This window comes from Dipteris shenzhenensis, chromosome 33 (genome assembly GCF_047967505.1).
Source record: "Dipteris shenzhenensis isolate YYH24624 ecotype China chromosome 33, Dip_SZ_1.0, whole genome shotgun sequence".
NCBI lineage: Eukaryota > Viridiplantae > Streptophyta > Polypodiopsida > Gleicheniales > Dipteridaceae > Dipteris > Dipteris shenzhenensis.
This window is the reverse complement of record NC_141628.1, coordinates 26065375-26089649: the sequence shown is the minus strand read 5'-3', so window position 1 is coordinate 26089649 and position 24275 is coordinate 26065375. Positions and strand designations below refer to the sequence as shown.

At 37.5% G+C, this 24275-nt stretch overlaps 1 protein-coding gene across 1 annotated transcript; it reads right to left on the bottom strand.

Annotated features, from left to right (window-relative positions):
• Positions 1-1404: 1404 nt before the first annotated feature.
• Positions 1405-4315, bottom strand: LOC147879885 (protein HEADING DATE REPRESSOR 1-like). Its single transcript, XM_087371963.1, has 3 exons — positions 3841-4315; positions 3339-3691; positions 1405-2298 (listed from the first exon to the last, which is right to left on the bottom strand). The coding sequence occupies exons 1-3, from the start codon at positions 3956-3958 to the stop codon at positions 2095-2097; spliced, it is 675 nt and encodes a 224-aa protein (XP_087228089.1). The 5' UTR covers positions 3959-4315; the 3' UTR covers positions 1405-2094.
• Between the last annotated feature and the right edge of the window lie 19960 nt (positions 4316-24275).

Genomic DNA, 24275 nt, shown 5'->3' with positions numbered 1-24275 from the left:
CACACCTACCATGGTACTCACTAGCACTCACACCATGTCCTACACAAGCACTAGCACACTGACACACACACGACATGACCATGTCCATAAGAGTGTCCCCTAAACATCAATTTATCCAACAAATTTAAGTCAAGATGAAACAAGAATGGTGGCTATGGAGACCAATACAAGTCAGTAAATTGCACATGGCCTCAAGCTCCAATGCAGATGGAGCAAGATGGAGCATAGCCAAGAAATCAACGACCTATGGATCCACATTAGAAGGTAAAAATTTCCACAAATATAGTATTAAGCAATTGAACATTAGCTGTATTCCGTTACTTGATAGATCATCATAAGCTAACAAGTGAATCACACAATGGCTAAAATGAATAAAGAAATCATTGCGACCTACCAAACTGACAGTAGCAATAATTTCATGAACAACCCAAAACAGCAATACGTGATCACACTTTCTCAAGTAGCAATTACCAATAAGACATTAGAAAAAGTTTCCACAAATATAGTATTAAGTGATTAAACATTAGTTGTATTCCATTACTTGATAGATCATCGCAAGCTAACAAGTAAATCACGCAATGGCTAAAATTAATAAAGAGATAGTTGCAACCTACCAAGCTGACAGTAGCAATAATTTCGTGAACAACCAGGTCTTCTGAAGTAGCAATTACCAACGAGGCATCACAATTACCTCTGGGCGAGAACCTATTGCAAAAGTAAGATCAAGCACATGATGGGTCTGATCTTTTGTGTGATAAACATGCCTCTCACAAGCCTAGTTGGGCTGCAAAACAAACGATCAAGCTACAACTTGAAACCAACTATGATATTACAATAGTGCATGCATATACAACCTACGACTTCAACTAATCTTTTTTCCTAAGTTTGGGGGACAATTATGATCACCAATCACTTTTAGATAAGAAAACTCTAAGTGGGAACTTCTTTTCTCCTTGCGCCTTCCCATGATTGCAAAGACCCAAAACACAACATTACAAACGTCCAAGCCTTTGTTCCTTAAATATACTTGCAGAGTCCTAATATACTCTTTACCCTGTTTGAATTTCAAGCGAGGAGCTTGAGACGTCCCAAAATACAGGCATCTCCTATGCAACTACAAATGCAACTCCATGTATGCAACAAGAGCCATTGAAGCAAAGCATAAGGGAATGAACATGCAAGTCTTCAAAAATGTGTCATATGACTAACAAAACAAATCCAGTGCATGATAGAAAAATCTATAATGAAATGACTATATACTATTGTTGTGCCTCTTATCAACACCTTCAAAATATGAAGAAATACCACCATTAAGTTATTCTTTGTTAACCCACTCGTCTATGTTATTAATTGCTTCATTAAATCAGAGCCTAAAAGATGAGTGAACCGTAGAAATGACAACGTAGGACATTGCAAAGTAGCCCGTGACCCAGTCTATCTATAATATTCGGTTTTGTTGCAGGCAGGTTCAGCTCCCTCCCAAAGCAAAAACAATTTAGACCAGTCCCACATGACCAGGATGAAATTTTTCATAATCAATGGCAAATGCTGCGAAGCCGGCATGGTACTATTCATCTACTGATTCCAAAAGGGGGGACAACTGTCTTGAGACACAGCCACGACTGTACTGTATCTGTGAGGCTATTTGGAAATACAGCTTCTCTAGAGGTCTCTCTAAAACATATAGTAGAACACACCTTCTCGAAGGACCGGCCTCTAATTGTCTGTTTGCACACCTACAATCTATCCAAAGGTGATCAGGACAACGTTATCCATGGATTGGTCACCTTTATGGTTCCATGTAGGCAAAGATCCACCTATGCAAGGACACCATTTTGCTGGACCAACAGACCTTGCAATAAATTCTCCACAGTAAGAATCAAGCTTCCTCCTTTACCATACATAGAGAGAGTAATTGGCTTTCATCTAGGTTTCAGTGAATGATCAAACTTGCCATAAAGTGGACTTTTGATTGCCACAAGAGCAACTACAAACTGTTTACCTTGGTCAAGGATGATTTATAACCAAACCCTGAGATAAACACGCCCAATTTTACAAATTCCAGGCTATAGTACTTTAATTATTGATTACTGGTCAATCATCCAAATTCCCAGCTTCAGAACCCTCTTCCATCTCGTTAAGCATGTTCATGAGCATAGAAACTTGTCCTTGGAGGACTGAATTTTCACGTTCGACTTGTACACGCTTTGTCCGCTCCTGCTGCAGCTGCAACTGAAGATGTTCCATAGTCCTAGCATCCTCTTCCAGCTGCTCAGTCAAACCATCTATCTCCCGATCCTGACAAATCAATGTCTCATATGGCTCTTTATGTCGATGAAAAAGAACAAAAGACTGATGTTGCAAAACCTAGCCTATAGTAGATCAAGGACATGTAGTCGAACCATCTGTCTCCCGATCCTGACAAATCAATGTCTCACATGGCTCTTTATGTCGATGAAAAAGAACAAAAGACTGATGTTGCAAAACCTAGCCTATAGTAGATCAAGGACATGTCATCACCCCTGAGGACTTTGTTTAATGCATCTCAAAACCCCATCATCGCTCATGTATATCCCTTGAACAAAATGCAGGTCTGTGTATGCGTAGCCCAAACACTACATATAGAAAAATGAAATAGGCAGTTTAAACCTCATCAATCACCCACAATGTGACTATCAACGCCGTAAACACTTAGCTAGTATAAAGTCAGATGGCAGGTGGTTATGTTGCATAAGCATATGCTCTCACGCATGCACAAATCCACGCACCCAGACACTTGAGCATACATTTACGAGTTTTGTATGCAGTTTCAGTTGAAGGTCCCACACTCCTGACGAAACTGGTATTAAGCTATAACTGCTTATGAAGATAAGGTAAGTCTCAATTTAAACAAATTTCCAAGTGTTTAGGATAGTCTGACAAAAGGAACACGATGTCTGACCGCAATTGTAATGTTAAACATACAAAGAGCCTGACAGGGTGCAGCTAAATATCATCTATCTAGATAGATCCATGAACATGCCAATCTGCACCTAGATAGTACTCGAAATTCATGCACGCATGCAGACACAATGCAATCTCCTATCCGACGCATAAATCCTTCATTGACCTACAGTTAACTACTACCGTTTGTGAACAAAAATATGACTACAAAGTTCACACCCAATGACCCATCACTAACAAATTAGAAATAGATGCCTAACAGGAGTAGTGAGTCCTTCTCAAGAACTAGCAGGTTCAAATTCGAGACCAACTCAAGCTAAGGTCGTGAGAGAAGCGACAAAAAAATCGTAGGTGCAGGTGACAAATAAAACAAGGGTGGACCATGAAAAACGGACCTTACGATTCATTTCATGGACAGCAATCCGCCTCATGCTCTCGACCACATCAACATTCACAAGCTTCCGTTTCTTTCCCACAACCCAGCCACGTGGATAAGAAGCTGCTTCAAAGTCCGGAGGAGGGAGCAGACTTTCCGGAGACCTGCTTCTCTTGGGACCCAAAGGTTCAAACAGGGATCGCCTCCGTTTACTCAGGTCCAGATCCATCCCACCATTCGATTGCTCATCTATCTCGAGTCCAAGTCTATGTTCCGAGCTTACTGACAAGCGCATCCTAGCTGGAGTCCTTGCGCTCAAAGGAGGAGTTCTAAGAAGATCCTCATCGAGGCTCTCGTCCGCTACACTGTCAACTGCCATAGATGATTATGTGCTGAGCAAAAGGCGAAATATGCGCTTGCGCCCTAAAATCATCCCGGAGATGAACGCAAATTTCAAACCATCACCAACTATCCCACCAAAACGAAATCTTAAAGCATCAATAAATGGCGTGGTTGCTCACCGTTTTTCCGACGGATTCTGGAGAAGGTCCTCATGGGATGGAACGGACCGTCTAGTTTCATGGATGGAAAAGCTCTGTCCGTCTGAGCCACATCTAGCCCTTGGAGGTGGAGCTTCATTATGTATTACGATCTTCAGCACAAACCCCGCTTGCAGGCACGGAAAAATGAGAGATCGATGCCTCAACAGCCAGCACAGGCAGACAGTCACTTGTCGCGAAATCAATTCGAGAAAAGAACAAGGGTTGAAAACCGAGATAAGCTCCACAGCAGCCAATTCGTACATCTACTTGGTTGGCTCGTATGGTAAAGCACTGATTAAAATCACTCTGCTGGCAATGAGGGCGGCATTAGATATGCGGGGCTGTACCTCGGCCGGATCCTTTTCTTTGTAGACAGAGCTCGGAGAGTTCAACTCGCCGGATATGCCACCAGCTATTCCGGTCTCGTAAAAATAATATGGAGGACCCAGAAATCGAGGGCAGAGCTTGCGAGAGCTGTGCGTCCTGCGTCTATGCCAAGTCCACGTCACTGGTCAGTCTTCCGCCACGCTTTTCAGCGAGCGATGTGGGGCAGAGGTCTCAAGTGGCCCATGCAGACGCTAAATGCATTTCTGGAATTAATGGGCAGCTCTTAAAACCAACGGACAGGCGCACTTCTTTCAGCCCAGGAGCAAGTAGAAAAGTTGTCTTTCCTCTGCCCAAGCAACACAATCTCCTGATCTCCCTCCGAATTTGCAAAGGACAGAAGCTCTTCAGCGTCAAACATCCATTTTGCAAGCTTGGCTATGGCAATACCTTTCTAACACAACAAGCTATGGTTATCTTTTCCAATCAAGACGCTCACCGACAGAAATAAAGCTCGCTCTGATGGACTTACTAGAAAACAGTCCAAATTCTCCCCATCCAAGTTTCTAGCAAACCTGTAGAGATGTAAGGCACACAAATTATGATGAAGAATAACACTTAAGGAAGCCTCTTCCACATTCTCTTAACATGTGTATTGGCACTAGGTTGGGATTTGGATGTGGTTTGAGAGTACTTGAGATCCTTATTTTGGTTTGACACACGGACAGTGGATGCTTGGCTGAATTTATATATTTTTAAATTTGAATATAGATCAGGTGGAAACTAAATGCTTGGCTGAAGCTATAAGATCAATTAAGAGGAAGCTTGTATGCTTGCTTACATGTCCAATTTAAACTTCCAATTCCAACTTCAAACACATGTCCAATTTAAACTTTCAAATGCAAGCAGGTAATCACTGCCTCTAAACCCCATTAATTTTTGGGGAAGAGTTGAGAGATCACAATACTGCACTCTATTGAAAGGATCACATCCCTCATTAACACGTCTCACCAGGTATTGGCATACAAGCAAAATAGGATAGAAGCAACCCATGCTTGCCTTCAATGCATGCTTCAATCTTGTCCCTGCTACATCAACATCCTATGATAGTGCTTAGAAAAAAAGCAACTATTCAGATTTGCTTTCCCAAAATTCCAAAGCAATTCCTAAAAAGACTCCATCAACCCAAATGCAAAATTCAAATGAACTTGTTTTGGTAAGCCCATAAGGCTTACAATCCATAATGATACGTAAGCTCGCCAAAGCCACCACATAAAATGGAAGTCTGGAACCTACAATTAACAAAGCAATGCGTTGAGAAACACATGTCTAATTTAATATTCAAGTGCCAACAACTTTAGGAACATCATTGTCGTCTTCATCATCTAGCTCTTCATCTCGTTTGCAAACATGCCATTCACATTTCATTGCAAAAACTCTCAGTACATAGACCGCACAAGATTGTTTCGTCACTCTGCACCTGAGTGAGTACTACAACCATCATTCCTTGCACCATCCCCGCCACTTTGTCCCCTTTGCACTATGTCATTTGGATCCTTGGTCATAACTGCATGAAGAATTGCATTTGTGTCTCCAACTCATTGCAGCCTACTTGTAAATCATGTTCGGCCTCATGCACCCAATCAAAGAGGAGGAGTCCCCATGCACTATGCACATGTTATGTAGAACTAAACAAGTTGCCACCATGTCTGGGACATTCTTGAGATATGCACAATCACCCAACAAGCAATATTTTCCAAGCCTATTGGATTGGCATCTGCGACCAAGACTGCTATGGCTGAACAAGACTAAATCATGAATTGCACCAACCCAGTGAACATCATAGTCCCAAACACGACAATCAACCACATCACGGTCATCTACAAGAGCACTGAATGGAATGCCTTGTCATTATAGTAATCCGCATGATATATCTGAGGGGCTATGGTAGGGATATGTGATCCATCCACCACGTATGGAATCCATTGAACAACCTCAAATGACTGTGCTATCTTGGCCATGCCTCTCTCACTAGGCCACTTGATATACAAGTCATGAAGGCCATACCGCTTCATTGTAGTGTAGAAGAGGTTCACAATCAACCGTGCATGCAGTACTTCTTGCACAACCATATAGGTCACCTATAAACTCTAAACTACCAAAGCTTGAAGATGGAGGGCAACGATCAAGGTGAGGAATGAAGGAGAAAGTCCACAATATCTTCATCCAATCACATAAACACACACATGTGTACACACACACACATGAAGTTTGTGCTAGTGATAGTGAGGGCGAATGTGTCGGATTGTATTAACTAAGGGTTGAAATTACATTTTGAACCTGTGTAGCAGCCGTTGTAACATGAGTTGAAATTCTACATTTTGAACCTGTGTAGCCACCCTTGTAACTTTGTGTACTTGGACTATTTCATGCCCTCTTTTGACAGCATACACTGAATTCCCAATCTACCATCTCAAGTGAGGCTTCAAGATCAATCTTGCATTCTATCAACAAAACAGGGATGATGCTAATTCATGGGCACAATATCTAAATCCAATCTGGAACTACCTGTAAATCTAAGAATATGTCATGCTAGTTTTCTACCTGAAACAAATAATCTTGAAAAAAAATGCCTTGGAAAAAAATTGGCTTGGAAAATGGCACTGGAAGTAGGCCTGCTAGTATTATTATCCACCCACTCACCCTATAGTTCTCATGCAGTCCACATGTTGGCCTAGACAAACTCTATGAATTCAAGACGAGACATTTCTAATCTGCCTTATATCAATCCACCATAGTAATTGAGATCATCAATGCAACCTTCTACACAAGTGGGGGGGTTCTACTTGAATGGATTAGTCTACATTCCATGCATATGTAAAGGCTTAACTTTTTTAACTCTATTCACTCCTGGAACAAAACCCATGTTTCTCTGTTATTGCAAAAACATCCCTTCCACTTAGATTCTTTCTTTGCTTGCTTGATTTTCCTACCACTTCAACAAATTCTTGCTTGCTTTTTTGGGCTTGCTCGCTTTAAGAAACTCACTCTATCGACTACCTCTGGAAAAATGGGTCTTTCCCAAAACTTCGTACAAACATACAATTGGTAAACGTTGCTTCAAAGGGATGCATGACACAGGATAAAGTAGTAGAGGAGTACCTAATAAGAAAAAGGCAAAAACAAGGCTATGTTTCGCAATGCATCGTCTCCAAGTTGCAAACTAGTGAAGGAGGAGAAGCTCCCACCAAAGCATTCTCCTCATTGCCAACACTGCCACTTGATCCCATTATGCTAGGGAAATTTTTCATTTTGATTGGAAGGTGCAGTTGTCCAAGGAGTTGGGCAAGGGAAAGATGCCGCCCATGACGAAGCTAATTTCTTCCATGAGCAGGTGTGCCACACAAGAAAAGTGGAAATCGTAGTCCACCCTATTGTGAAACCAAAACAGCAACCGACGCGCTTTTTGATTGGTGTGATTGCATTTTGGCATTTGGCTTCTAGATGGGTGTGAAACCCACCTAAGTAAGGTCTGGTTTTGTATCTGGTCTTTTTCTTTGGGGACTGACCACCTGTTAATATGAGGTAGTTGTATTTATTTGTTTAAACAAAAAAACTAGGTTGTGGTAGATAGCCTTTTCGTCATCGAGCGCGTAACTCCTAACTCAAAAATTGAACTTGAATCCTAGCAATTTATCAAATTTTTAAAAGAGACCAGCGAATGAGTAAAAATGCGGACATGAGACACGACACAAGGTCCCGATCCTCCCTGCAAATGTTAGGGGTGCTAAATTATTATAATTCACCTGACCATATTGTTTGTGTGTTTTGGGAGTTGAACACATAAATGAGGCGATGCTCACAAGTGCTCATAATAAATGATCCTCCTTGCAGTCTATACAATAAATGATCCTCCTTGCAGTCTATACAATATTATCACAGGGACTACAATCATATGAATAAAAGTGTTGATATCTTTCGATCTTGCATCTAGCTTGGATTTCCTTACTCCCTCGCATCGAGAACATGCATTAAAAGAGAGAAATGTTGTAAGAATTTAGATTAAAAATGAGCAATTGAAATTGTATGATAATATATAATATATAATTATTATAACCACACATAGTGTGGGCAGGGAGGCGGCATGCTTCCTTCCGCAAAGAGTTATAATCCAAGGGAACGGGCCCTTCCCTGTGCATCGAGAATATAAGCGCGAGAATATAAGCGCTGTGAATAAGTCTTGCAAATGGATAAGATAATGGCATATTACCTTAACGTCAATAGTTGTAGTTGTAACCGATCGTCGGTAAAATCACCACAAGTGGCGCGCTAGGCAAAATTCAAATTCTCATCGTCTTTTGGTGATTTCTTTGATCTTGGAGGCAAAGAAAAAGGCCATCTTGTTGCAGGTCATAAAGCTAAGGGAGCATACGCTCTGGATGATAGTAGGCACTATTAGTAATGGCAAAAAGCACTACAATTGGAACAATGTCAAAAAAGATGAGTGCATTCTTTTGTTCCCTCGTGTCATTCTTTACCCCCATTTCTATACCTTGGCTTCCTTTTCCTTTCATAATGTCATCATGTACCTAAGATACATAGTTTAATGGGTTCAAAAGATATTTCACCACAACAAAATCTTTTCCAAACAAAGGGATGGTGTTTCAAAGTAGGAAAGCTTTTCAACTCAAAGAATTTGAGATCAACATAAGGCAATACTTGACTGAGGCAGGCATCCATGACTATGTCCTTGCTTCCTATAGCATCTATTATCATTGAGACAGCAGCGTCCTCCAAAACTTCTTGCCTAATAAACCGCATATCAAATCCATAGACATTTTCCCAAAAAGGAAGGCTTGTTCCTTCTCGTGCAAAGCTTGCCAGATACATCTCAACTGTATCTGGTAGACTAGCACCTCCAGGATTAACCAATGGTCACGTGCAAAAAGAATAGAGTTCAGTGCATCATCTTCGAAGCTATATAAAAGCATGTCACCCTTTAAAAAAGGAGTAAAACAAGGTGGAGGGTCCATTGAGGCCCTGCTTTGAGAAGGGTGTAGTAGGTTTAAGCAATGGTCATTTCTCTAAGAAGCAAAAATCCAATTTTAGTAATTTCAAAATTTTGGCCATCATTTTCTCCCTCTTCCTCTCTCTCTCTCTTCTTGTTCTTTATTCCTTTTCTCTCTCTCTAAGCTTCTTCTTCTTCTATCTCTTTCTTTTTTAGCTTTTAGTTGGCTAGGGAAGCCTCTTGAATGTATTAAATTTGTTTTCTTTAGTTCGTTGTAAGTTTGTTAGCAGAAGGTGTTTGGTTTATTTTGTTTTAGGTTTGAAATTAATGGTTGGGTTTTGTTTTAGAAGTAGAATTAATGGTTGGTTTTTTTTTGTTTTTTGTTAAAGGTGGAGTTGGTTTAAGGTCAGTGGAAGTTGTATAGATTAGGATTTCTATATGATTTTTTATTTTCTCTTTTTTTTTTTGCTTGTCTTTTAGGTTTGGAATTTATGGTTGGGATTTGTTTTAGGACTAGAATTAATGGGTGGGTTATTTTCTGTTTAAAGGTTGTTTGAGATAGTTAATTATCGACAAGTATGTAGACCATAGAATGGTATGACCAATATGTGTATGCAGATCCACTGTCCTTTTTTGTGTTAGGTATGTTAGTCCAAATGCGATCTAGTTGTGGACCATATATTGTTGTGATATGATGGCATTGAAGGTTGTAGCCGAAAGTGTGCATAATGTTTTGTAGTGTTTGTGAATTTTTTTGTTTGTTGAAGCGTGTCAATGTTGAAGTCTCCTATGAGAATTCTTTTTTGTGTTGCAATAGTCGTTGATATTTTTTTGCGAAGCAATTGGAAAAATGTCTTTTTGTTTTCGGATGGTGGTCTATATATGTTTATAATTTCGTATGTTTTGTTTTTTGTTTTGATTTTTCATTGTTGTGATTTCAATTCTGTGTAGTGAAATTTTTTCTGATTTTCAATGACAATGTTGTTTCAGACTAGGGTACAACTATTATGGTTGTTTATATATTGAAAGTCGGATGTTAGATATGGTTGGTAGTGTTCGGCTCTTGTTTCTTGCAAACATATAATATCGAAATTGATAAGTGACTTTGTGGCTTGTATAGCATCTTTGTATTTATGTAGTGACCTAATGTTTAAAGATTGTATCAGTATAGTTGTGTCTATGTGTTGGTAGATTTTGTTGTTTAATGTTTCTTATTTTGAATGGGTTGTTAGCCTTTTCATTTCGTCGTCGTGAACATCTTTGTCCATGAAGAGATGTTGTTGTTAGAGTGGCTAAAGTAAGTAAAGGTTGTCTATGTTTTTTATGCGTGAAAGCGCTTTGTATGCAAGGCCATGCGTGCGGATTCCTACTGGTGAAAAAGCTAGCTTATCCATTGTTAGTCCTTGTGCTCTTGTATTGTTCTAGCAGAAGCTGCTTGGATTGGCAATTGTTGTCAAGTAAGAATACTTGTTTTAGAAAGGCCAATTTTTATTTCCCTTGTAACTCAAAATATAGGTATCCATTTGCAATTGATGTTTGTAGTGTATGCATGATAGTTGTTTTGACGGGTTTTATTTCCAATTTTTGGGTTTTGAAATTAGGTAGACATGTTCATGAAAACCCATTTGCGCCATTAACTAATCCATCTTGTTGGTTAATGTTTCTTGCACATAATTCAACTAGCATTCCTTCTTTGATCTGTATAGTCGTTCGTAGTCCATCTATTGCTTTAGGGTTTTCTAAAATTTTGGATGAGATGTGGCTATCATTATTGAATATATCGATTGATCTGATATTGTATTCTTTACCTTTTACTTGATGGAAGACTTTGTCGTTATGTTTATTTGTTTCAAGATTGGTACAGTAAAGGTGAGGGAAAGTATGGTCTCTAGGTGGCTCGTGAAGACAATATCGGTTTATGTATCGTATTTGTTCATTTGTATGTGTACATTTTCTGAAAGTGTTCAATGTCTATATGAACTCATTATTGTGTTAACGCATTGTTTTTTTGAGCTCATAACATTGTGGCTTTGTGTGCTAGTATGTGTTTGCTATTGTTTGTAATGAATCGTCTACTGGTTTGAATACCCAGCTATCTCTCCCTAGTTTAGCTTGATATAAATCACCACAGCAGATGACATCGACATTTCCAAAGTATTCTGAATGGTTTCTTTTGAATGTTCTCATGCGAAGGTCTGCAAAGTCCAAAGTGCATCTTCCTACTAATGAAATTTCGTCGAAGACAATAAGTTGTAATTGTTCATAAAGATGGATTAGTATGTCAAGCTTTTCCCTTGAGAGGGAGGTTAAGTTTTTTGCTTCTAATGGTAAATGTAATGCGCCGTGTATAGTGAGGCCATTTATGTTGTAAGCTGCTTTTGCTGTGTAAGCTAGCATTAATACATGTAGTAGCTCATAATCTATATTTGAAATGGTTCGATTATAAAACCAGAGCAAACCTTGTACTATAAGTAATAGAAGGTATGTTTTGCATGTGTCCGCTCCACCAATGAGAAATAAATGTGTTTTTTATATTTGATGTATCCTTTTTCTTATCAAAATATCATCAAATAGTTGTCTTTATTCGTTGTTCAAGGAGAGAATCATCTTGAAATACTCATCATTCTGCATTAGGATTTGTTTCTTAACTGGAATAATGTTGATTTTCTTTTCTTTATTTGTATTCTGCATGTCAGATGCAGCATCATATGTAGGGAAGTTATTTTGTTCGAAGTCATTGTTATTAATATTATCAGTGTTGTAGTTATATGTTTGTGGTATGTTGTTTTTTTTTTGTCTTTGATTATCATTAATTTCTTGTGTGTATGAAGCCTTATTTTGTAGTATAATTTCATGGCCAGAATTGAAGGCTTGTTGCCAGGAACCATGTATTAATAGTTCATGGTTTTCATCATCTTTGAAAGGATAGTATAATAATACTTGTTCTTGATAGTAATTCTCCGGATCCTTAATGATGTTGAATTTGACGAATCTTATAATTCTTGGTCCGTCTTTTCTTAATGTTGCCATTGTCGTAATTATATTTTGCCGCAAATGTTGCGAGACAAATGTCATCCATGTTTTTTCTTTTTGTATATTTATTGATGATAGTGTCACATGTTATGTTGGTGGATTGATTGGGGAGTTGTTGTTGTTGTCTTTTTTGTTTGAGGATGAGTGCTCTGTTTTCTTGTTTGTTTGTATTTATAAATTAGAAGCTTCTTGTTGTTCTATGTAAAGGTAAAAATAGAGTAATGAAAGATGCCAACTGTGCACTCATTTGTTGTGTGTGTAAAAAAGTGTTTCCCATTTTTCGTAATCTATCATATGCAGTACTATTGTCTTGTATGCAAGTTTTAAATGTGTGTTAGAGGCTTTTTGTTATTACGTCATCCATTTTTGTAATGTATGATGTGGAGTATGTTGTGGCTGAATATGGATCCATGATGTATTGTATATCCATATTTGATTGCCACAGGAAACTCATTTTCGCGCATTATTATCATCAATTCCGTATATTGGTGCATCTTCTATCCATATGATAACATGTTCATGTTGGCTTCCTTTGCTTTGGAATTTCGTGACAAAGAAGTAATTGTGTATTTTTGTGAGTATGTCATCATCTTTCATTATTAGTTTGAGGAATTGTTGGATTTTGTGAGTGTAATTCATTGCATAGATTGTTGGATTATTTCTTATTAAGTCTCTTGTTCAAATTGTAAACGCTTCAGAATGTTCTGGTTGAAGGATCAAATACTAAGGTGTAATAAGATGTTCCCCCATTGTTCCGAGTATTTCTATTACAAACGGAGAAGTTTGTAATCTTAATGCAATCTCATACATTTAGCATCTTGACAAAGTCGGTATAGTAAACCTCGCCTATAGCAAGTGTGATACACCTGCCCCCTTCTCTATCAGTTAAATCTAGCTTCAAAGTTTTGGGGTAATTAACGTTTTGTAAGGCCCAAATGCCATACTTATTCAATACTTTACCTTTGAATATCCCATTCTTAATAGACAAGTCCACTTCATGAATGAGTAAAGCCCTCTCATTAGGCGAATACTCACTTTCGATGCTTAAATCATTCGAACACTCTATAGTTAAAGTATGATAAGGTCTTTCCTCTTGTGGATACTCTAACTTGGCTCGTTTATCTTCTCTATGATCTACCTCATTGTACATTCTTTTCACAGAGCTCTTGTCGACAGTCACAACATTAAAATTTGTTGATTCCCCATCAGACTCGACAAGGACTACTGCATCATCCTTAGTATAGTACCTACTTGAATTTGAAAGAATCATGTTTGCTATAACTTTAGTATATTGGATTAATTCAATAACTTAACATCTTAATCCTAACATACTTGCCATATTAAATACCCAAATGGGTAATCAACGTTTTGTAAGGCCCAAATGCCGTACTTATTCAATACTTTACCTTCGAATATTCCATTCTTAACAGACAAGTCCACTTCATGAATGAGTAAAGCCCTCTCATTAGGCGAATACTCACTTTCGATGCTTAAATCATCCGAACACTCTATAGTTAAAGTATGATAAGGTCTTTCCTCTTGTGGAGACTCTAACTTGGCTCATTTATCTTCTCTATAATCTACCTCGTTGTACATTCTTTTCACAGAGCTCTTGTCGATGGTCACAACATTAAAATTTGATGATTCCCCATCAGACTCGACAGGGACTACTGCATCGTCCTTAGTATAGTACCTACTTGAATCTGAAAGAATCATGTTTGCTATAACTTTAGTATATTGGATTAATTCAAAAACTTAACATCTTAATCCTAACATACTTGCCATATTAAATACTTTGTAAATTATGCATTTACAATATCTAATTCTAATTTTCTTAAATTCCATCTACTACAAATAATTTGTTACAAAATAAAAGTACTTATTTATACAAATTATCAAAGATACATTCATACCATATTGTTTTTAAGAACTATGTAAAGAAAGAGTCTTAACTGTGTATAGACTACTCTTAACTATATAGATGCATGTTGCATGCTTATAAACTCAAAAAACCCTAAAGTTCTAGCATTTTCATAGTACCAAGGTTTTATTACAATCTTCACTTCTCTTTTTTTATGCTTTAGCTTCTTCTTTATAAGTGTAGTTAACTTCAATTTTGAAGTTTCATTAGTATTAATGATTTTATGCACAATTCCTGCATGTCATGTTGAAATACTTTTAAGCAAGCCAAAATTACAATGTAAGATTTTTCTCCTCAATCTTTCCTACGCTAAACAAGTGTATAGTCTATTAAAGCTTATAGGTTATTCTAGGGCTGCAAAAGCATAACAAATAGTTCCATAATTAAATATTGCAAAAAATTTAGAATTAATTTGAAATTGAATTTCTCAAATTTATTATGATTTTTCACGTGACAGTTTCACACATCTTGGTGGTAAGACCAATATAGCATAAGGCAATAATAATTTACATTTACCTTGCTGAGCAACAGCTTTAGGCAAAAATAGAGAGTACAGACATGTACAGTAATGCATAGTTGTTGCAAATTCTTTATATAAAAAAAACCATAACATTTATTATAATAAAATTTAAAGCTAAAATTTTAAAAAAATATATTATAACACTTTAAAATTTTAAAAATAAACTATTTTGAAATTGTAAAACTAATTAATGTAATCATGCTTACATACTTTGGCTACAGATTTATTTAAGTTCAAACATTAAATAAACTATTTTTGAATTGCAAAACTAATTAATATAATCATGTATATATACATTGGCTATAGGTTTTATTCTAGTTTAAATAGTAAATTAGATATACCAATGTTTAAATATGTTTATGCTAAAAAAACTACATTAGAAAATTGTATAATGAGATTGCATGCAATCTAGAACTCAATTATAGCTAGGGTGAAATACTTTACAAAATTTGCTCTTTGTAATTATATATATAAGCTAATAGTATCTTTCTATTGAAATGACAATTTATAAAATTAATTAAAAATTACAAGTAATTCAAAGAAATTTAAAAAATAAATACTGTACACAATCTAGAACTAAATTATAAGTACAATGAAATGGTTTACAAAAATTACTGTTTGTAATTATAAAATTTATTAAAACTTACAAGTGACTCAAGGAAATTTTTTTTAAAAAATACCATTGCAAAAGTAATTAATAAACACATGCTTATATACTTTGATTATAGATTTCATTAATGATTAAGAAGTTGAAATGTATTCATTGCAAATGCTCTTTCTTAAATGAAGACTAAATAAAAACAAAAAAATTACAACATTTATTATAACAAAAGTCTGTCTTAATGAAATATGATTAAAAAGTTGCTTCAGGGACAATAATGTGTAACAAAATGTAGATGTTTAACAAGTTAATGGAATAATGTTTTACAAAATATGCCTAATGGCAATTATTAAAGAGCATTCTCTCTTCAAATTAATTTAATGGGGTAAACATTGTACGGTCTTCCATCCTTTCCTACATAATGTCTTCAAAAATGTGGGGCCTTCCATAGATAGTGTCTTCCAAAGATCTTGGAAGACATAATCGTACTAATACAAACAAGCACAAACAAGCTCACAATAACAAATAACAACATACATTCTGTACGGCATCACAATCCAAATAGATTACCGACAAACAAACAAATTGACTGCCTACACATAAAAGCCCCACACACAAAAACCCACTTACGTAACCCAAGGCTCAAAAAAAACCACCCATCAAAAATAGACAATGTGTATTCGACAAAGACTCACACAAGATGTACCTACAACAAGACGTAGAGCCGTATTCTTCTATTACTAAAACGATCAGATCCTACACACTCTCTAATGATTGCCCCACATATTTGGAAGTGAATCATGGTGCTAATTAAGTCGCAGATGGCAAAGTTCAACGTGGTGGGTCACGAGAGACGAACAGACCTCAGCAGAGGAAGACGCATACAGCGAGGGAGCCTTGGGGTGGGAAAGAGCTACAAAGATAGAGGTAGTAGAGCCAAGGCAATATGCGAACTAGGCACTCATGTACAAGCCATAGAGGGGAAGAAACACAGAAGTCTATAGTACGAAGCAGAGGCTGAAAGCAAGAGCAGGCATGGATAGTGAGGAGGGTACACGGGCACTGAGGCAAAAAAACCACCCATCACTAAGTCCCCTATGGAGGGCCAAAAACTATCATCTTGTCAAGGAATCTTGTATGTACTATGACAATCATCCTTACTTTCCTTATTGTCAAATTCCTCTTTCGCAAACCCCTCTACTAGGACAATCATCTCTACTTTCCTTATCGTCAAACCCCTCTTTCGCAAGTCACTGTGGCTCGTTCTACAAAATTCCAATGAGATGGTTTGAGGTTTTAAGGGTTCCAAGGTGCCACTGAAGTCAAAACCACAACTCCAGCATGCATTGTCTACCACTTTGGAATGAATGAAATTAATTATGTGAAGGCAGTTGTAGAAGTCTAATTCATAATCCATCTCCAATCCCTCTTCCTCTCCCTTCCCTGTGCTTTTGATTTTGGCCCTTGGGCAATCCATCTCTGATCCCTCTTCCTCTCCCTTCCCTGTGCTTTTGTTTTTGGCCCTTGGGCATGGAGTCCCATGTCATTACATCTCTCTTCGCCCCATCATGCTGTCATCGCTTATGGTTGCCTAGGCTAGCGACGAGCACGATGACGTTCAGCCTGTGCATTTCTACAACTGCACTTCTTTCTTTGTGATTATTGAATTTGGATTGGGTCTTCTCATCACTCTTCATCTAGGTCAAGATTACCTGTGTATTTGTGAATGTCAACATGCACAACTTGATGACCACACAAATTCTAAGCGGGGTTCCTTGTTTCATTTTCGAAGATACAGCTGAACTGGCCATGTGTTTCCCCACTAATGCTAATCTAACTCTCGGAAGTTGTATTTGCAAGGATTTTTGAGTCGCACCTTGGAGGACAAGAAAGTTTCAATTGATGCATGTAGCTAATAACTACTCCATTTGAGCATCACGACCCTTCAACAGACTATATTTCTACTTCCCCTTCTTGAATCAAGTAGTCGACTCTTTTCCTCTTCTCAATTATGAGGCTACTTATCTTGGCGAGAGGCCTTCAACCAATTCTGAAAGTGCAGATCGTGCAGTCTACAATGCTAATAGAGGTAACGTGGGTGCTTATTTGGATCTTGCTTCCTTGAAAATTAGCCAAAAGTCTCGAATTTACCTCTCCAAATAAAGGCTACAAGGTAGATTTTTGCAATTAAATCTTACGAGTAGTAGTGTACCACATCCAATTCCCGTTTGAGCTGCGTGAATTTGGACAAGATGGAGGGTGCATAATCCATGCCAATCCACAACTCCAGTAATAAGGTACTTTTGTGATCTAATCGACAAGATGATTGCAGCTTCCAAATATTCTTTATTCAAGGCAACCTGCATGAAGAGTTTCTCTTTAAAGGCTGTGGTCAATTGACAGCAAGCCGTTGATTTTTCCAGGGGAGAACAAATTTGGGCTGCACAGTGCAAAGAGGGGAGTCTACAGTCCGCCTCAATCACCTCTGTGGCTTTGTCCCCACCACGAGGTCCTCGTGCATGTGTTGTGGAGTTGTGCAAATTTTAGTTTTATTGCTGTCTTGTATTCTATGCAAATACACTATTTCTTTTTTTCGAAAGGAACATTTTGTTGTCTTTTGGTCATTATCCAAGCGTGTGTGGTCTCCTTTGCATATCTTGTCTGCTTTTTAAACAACAGACATTCAAAGGACAAGCATTCGTATTTTGGTGTGTCTCGAATTGTAAGAATATATTTTTCTACAAACTTTGAAGGAGTTCCAAATGCTGTCAAGTATTTTCGTAATGTTATGCATTCATTTATTATGCATGTACGCTTTCATTTGTGTGTTGTCATTTTTCATTTGCGTGTAGTCACAGCTGATACCTCAATTTTGCTTTCTAGTAACTTAAGAGACCTTTTCATGAAAGGCACGAAATTTCGATTGTACTCTTTTAAAGAGTCTTGCCTTTTAAAAGCTATCGATAAGGGAATCTCAAAGTTTGTTTTGTAATTAGAAGAATGTTTAGGAGTTCAAAATATCTTATTAAAATGGAAGGAAAATTTTGAAGAAAGTTGCTTTGAAACTAGAAGAAGTCCCTTCGGTTAATTGCTCAAAGCAAAGTAACCATCTTTCTAAAGAAAATGAAACTCTCCTTCGAAAATTCCATAGGAATTTTATCATTTCTTATATGGAAAAATGTTCCAATAACTTTGTTTTTATTTGCAAAAAGTTTTACTTATAATATCTTTTGAGAGAAGTGAACTCGCTTGCCAAAACTTATGCCCCTACCTTAGTTTCTCAATAGGACTTGATCTCAAAACATCAGAGTTTTTGCAAGTCTTCTGGGTTTGTTTGCAATCCAAGTTGAAACCAAAAGGTAAGCTTTTCAACACACAAATTCACCACATAATCAATTGGAGAAGGAAAAACACAATCACACTATGAGAGCGACAGCTGACTGGGTACAATCTCCCCCCCTAGATGAGTGGCTCATGCTCCCTCATCTAGAGTATTTATGATACTTCATAAAAGCACCAAGGAGCCAAAATTATCCCTCTCATCCAAAAATGAGGGATTTGCTTTACATAGCCATCTTAGGTCCCAAAATGAATTATGTCCTCAACAAAATATATTGCTCAAACTTGCAATAATAAAACAAATACAAAATTGGCCCATGGCCATATGTAATGCACTGTGTGACACCTCAATCGGTACCCTTGCACTAACTTCAATCCTCGCTATGAGTTCCATCACCTGTACTCAAGCCACCAATTACATTAGTTATTAACAATCGATCGAACAATCACCGAATCAACCGATCCCAACATAACCGTGCTCAAATCACAATAATCAAGCACAACACCAATAACACCAGTGACATCAGTATTAACATGGAATCACCCACAATACCGACCATCTAGCATGGCAAAACACAAGCTAGTCAGGCATCCCCAACTAACCACACAAAGTATCCACTAGGACCCCGGTCGCATTCGGTGTGCTTCTATGGAGTACTTTGCCATAGTCACACTTGACTAAAATAATAATATCCAAAGCAAGATATATCAGAAAATATAATTTTCGTAACATCCCTCTTGCTTGGATTGCAACTGACCTCAGTTGTGTGTTTGATTATAGGAACTAATGAGGTGTGGAAAAGTTCGAAAGAACCGCTCAGGAATCCACTGAGCATCATCTCTCGGATGATTCTTAAATAAGTATTTAGTATAGACATTTCCTTTTCGGGTCGAGGTCTACTGATGATCAACAATGCATTCAGGTTCTAGAATTTCTTCTTCATCAACAATCAATGGAGCCTCTTCATAGATAGGATGAATAGGTCTCAGGGGGGTCACTATGTATAAACCCTCTATATCACGTGCGTTCAAGGCATATTTCTAAAATCCCTTATCTGTACAAATTTTATTAATAAAATGTACCCTTTTTCTATACAAATCTGTAAATTTTTTTGAAATTTGTTTTAAATACTCCCTTATGTAAATTAACTTTTGTTAAATTTAGATATTAAAAACATCCTTCTGTTGAACTCATGTGATAGGGTTACATATAATGAGTGATCCCCCCAAGGAATAGGTAAAGGTCCTCTAAAGGGCTTTAAGAGGCTGATATGGAAAGCATTATGTATTTTCCAATTATCAAGTAATTCAAGCCTATAAGCTAGATCATTGATTTTCTGAATCACCTTGAATGGTCCATAAAAACGTGGTGACATCTTGATGACTGGCCATTTCTCAACACTCTTCAATCTTCTTTTCTCAATCCGAAGACGTACATAATCGCCTTCTTTAAAAAGCATGTTTTTCCATTTCTTATTAGCTTGTTTTGTGTACTTCTTTTGAGCGATTGCAATGGCTTCATGAACCTCTTTGAGAATATTTTGATAGTCATGGGTAAATGCATCTACTGCTTCCACTCTATGGGTCAATCGTGTGGTAGGAATAGGTAAAACCTTCCCATAGATAATCTCAAAGGGTGCTCTTCCAGTTGCAGAATGAGGAGTATTATTATAAGCAAACTATAAGAGATGAATGTATTTGTCCCAAATCTTTGGTTGACTTCTTGCATAAGCTTTTATCATATCCAGAATAGTACTGTTTGTAACCTCAGTTTGTCCATTTGATTCTAGATGAAAAGCTGATGAGAGGTCTAACAGTGCCTAGATTATGAAATAATGCAGTCCAGAAATTACTGCAAAACTTCGAATCTCGATCAGACATTATAGTCTTTGGCAAGCCATGATGAACAAAGATATGCTTGATGAATAAATGTGCAGGTTGCTGAGCTGTTAAAGTCTTCTTGCATGGGATGAAATAAGCTTGCTTACTAAAGCGATCTATTATCATCCAAATCATATCATTTTGATTCGCTGTAGTAGGAAAACCTATTATGAAATCCATGGAGATTTGTTCCCAAGGCTACGTAGGAATAGGCAAAGGCATTAGCAATCCTGGGGTCTTGCCTTTGTAACTCTTGATCTTCTGACAAGTGATGCATTCGGCTACAAACTTAGCCACATCTTTTCTTATAGTAGGCTAATGGAATTCTCTTGCTATCACTTGTAAAGTGGCAGTCACTCCCCTATGTCCCATATATGGTGGTTGGTGCATTTCCTCCATTACAATTTGTCTAAAGGGTCAAGTGATGCATAATTTCTTTTGATAAAAGAGGTATCCATCATTGCATGAATAGTCCAACATAGGATTCCAATTTTATTTTCTAATTTGTTCCATATATCGGAGAAGTCTGGATCCCCTTGATAAGAATTCTTCATACCTTCAAAAGGCTGGGTCTCTACAGTAGTGATGTGATTAATACTTGGCTTTCTACTAAGAGCATCAGCAACTACATTTTCTTTTCCAGGTTGATACTAAATCATGGGCTGAAAACTCTGTATAAATGATGCCCACTTGATGTCCACTGAGTTAACAAATGCTTGATACTTTGCTGATCGGTTTGGATAAGAAACTTAGATCCCATCAAATAATGTTTCCACATTCGTAAGGCATGCACAACAACGGTTAATTCCTTATCATATGTACTATAATTGCATTCTACTGGTTTTAATTTTCGGCTCTCATATGCTATTAGATGTCCATCTTGCATAAGTACGGCTCCAATTCCATATCCACTAGCATTGGTTACAACTACAAAGAATGGTCTAGAGAAATCGGCTAATTGCAACACAGGAGCTTGTGTGAGAGCTTCTTTCAAAGCTGTAAAAGATTTATCTTGATGCTCAGTCCATAAGAAATGCTTAGCTTTTCCAAGAAGGTCTACCAATGGATGTGCAATGTATGCGAAATTCTTGACAAACTTTCTACAAAAGCTACACAATCCCAAGAATGATCTTAATTCATGTATATCTCGGGGTTTAGGCCATGTGACTATGCACTTAATCTTCTTTGGATCTACTCGAATCCCATCGACGGATCCAATGTGACCCAAATACTCTATCTGATCTTGAAAGAAACTGCTCCTTTTAGGGTTTATGTACAATTGATTTTCTTTCAAGAGTAAAAAGACTAGCTTCAAATGTTCCTTATGCTCCTCAACGTCTCTGCTAAACACCAGAATATCATCAAAAAATACTACTATACAATCTTGGTGTTTAAGAAAGATTCGGTTCATCATTCTACTAAAAGTAGCTGGAGCATTAGTTAGCCCAAAAGGCATAACTAGAAACTCATAATGTCCGGTTTGAGTTCTAAAGGCAGTCTTGTATATATCCTCTTCTACCATATGAACTTGATGATAGCCGGATTTGAGATCTATTTTACTGAAGACCTTGGCCCCTTTCAATTTGTCCAAAAGCTCATGAATCCTAGGGATTGGATATTTGTTCTTCACTGTGATTTTGTTTAGTGCACAATAGTCTATGCACATTCAATAAGTTCCATTTTTCTTTTTGACTAATAAGACAGGTGCTCCATAAGGAGAACTGCTGGGTCTTATCAATCCTCTCTCTATCAGTTCCTCCACTTGCTTTTGAATTTCCTTTTGTTCTAGTTGATTGACTCTATAAGGAGCTTTGCAAGGTGGAGTATTGCCTGGTAGGATTTCTATCCTATGATCTTCAGGTCGAGAACATGGTAGTCCAAGTGGTAAATCCTCTAAGAAACAATCAAAAAATTGAGAAAGAAATTTTTGGTGCATAGGCTTAGTGTTTGGCTGAGTAGCCGTTACCATATTCACCAAAATCAGATATGTCTTCTTACGTTTTCTAATTGCTCTTTTGGCTTGTGTGTGGTTGAGTATGATCTGAGGTTTCATTGAGCTTTTTAGATATATTTCTTGTCTGTCCTTCTCAATCCACATCTGATGTGAATGATAATCTATCTTAGGATTGTATTGATGCCTCCATGGCATTCCTAAGATGATGTCCTCTCCCTATAAGGGTGCCACTAGAAAGTCTCATGTATCCTTGTAGGGTTTGATTGAGATTTCAAGATTCTTGACTTCTCTAGTACAATTGTACTTTGTTTTGGTGAAAGCAGCTTTGACCTTATAGTTAGATGGGAAAGACTCTAGGTTTAGCTTTGCTGAGGTTCTTTCCAAAATGAAATCATGTGTACTACCATCGTCATGCAAAATAACAACCTCTTTGCCATTAATGAAACCTTCCATTTTTAGAAGAGCATGACAATTATACTTACCTCCTTCTTGCTTGGTTGCTTTGTTGTCAATCATGTGCACTTTCGCCATCGGGGTCTTCTTTCTTTTGGGACACTTAGTGGCTATGTGTCCCACCTTGTTGCATTTGAAACACCTTATTTCTTTCTTTGGAAAATTCCCACTGTTCGGTTTCGAAGAAGAATCTATCTTCTTCTGTGGTACAAAACCATTTTCAGATTTAAAGAAGGGCTTTTTATCAAATCTCCATTTCTTATGGAAAGGTACATGCTGTTCTGAATCTTTTCCTTCTTTTGGGATTCCATTCTTCCTTTCACAATTCATTGCAAGGGAAATTGCAGAGCTCAGTGAGCGAGGATGAAACATGTTAATCTCGGCTCTCAGCTTAGACTTTAGACATGCCACATACTTCCTGCATTGATCGCGCTCATTAACTTTCTCTAAGGACTGTAATTGGATCAATGTTTGCCAAAATCTATTAGTATATGTGGAGATCATTTCCTTATCGAACTGCCTGAAAGTATCCCACTGTTGTCTAGCTTTTGCTTTGAAGTGTGAGGGAAGAAAATCTCTCTTGATGAGATTTTGAAAAGACTTCCAAGATTTTGGTCGCCTTTTACTGTGCTTAGTGATGTTTCACCAAAGTGCAGCACTCTCTACTAAATGATTTGCAGCACATTTAATCTTATCTTTTTCAGAGAATCTCTCCCTCGAAAAATAATCATCTAGCTGACTGATCCAAGACAAGACAGTGCGTGCTTCTTTCTTTCCATCAAAATTTTGAAATGAGAAAGCTTTTCTACTTATCTTACTCTTCTTCCTTGAATTTTGTGCTCTCATTGCGGCTTTGACTGTCCTGATAATAGTATCATCGTCGGAATCATCGTCGGATGACTCATCATTAGATGAATGTCTTTTCCTTTTCTTACCATTGATTTTCTTTTCCAATCTCTCCCTATGCTCATGCTCATCGGCCAACTGTGCCTGAAGTGTATCTAACTGCTCTTGGAGCATGGGTGGTTGTGGTTGATGCGCCATGATAATGCGATAAATACAAATAAAGTGGAACGGAGAAAAAATAAAGATATTAAGTGTATGAGAATTAAGCGGATGGAATAAAGATGTGATTAAAGTGTATAGTAAGACAACGGATGGCAGAAGATACTAAATGTATGAAATATAAAGCAAAGAAATCGCTTATCTCGCTCTCTGATTAGAGGTGGAAAGGACTAGAGTGGGAGATATATGACCGATGATGTCGCTCATAATCGTTTATGCACTCGACTGATCTCCAATTAATTGCTCGGTGATTCGTGGTTCCAATCGCCTTCTTGATTCAAGAGTTCAAAATTGGCATTGATCTTCGCCTTGTTG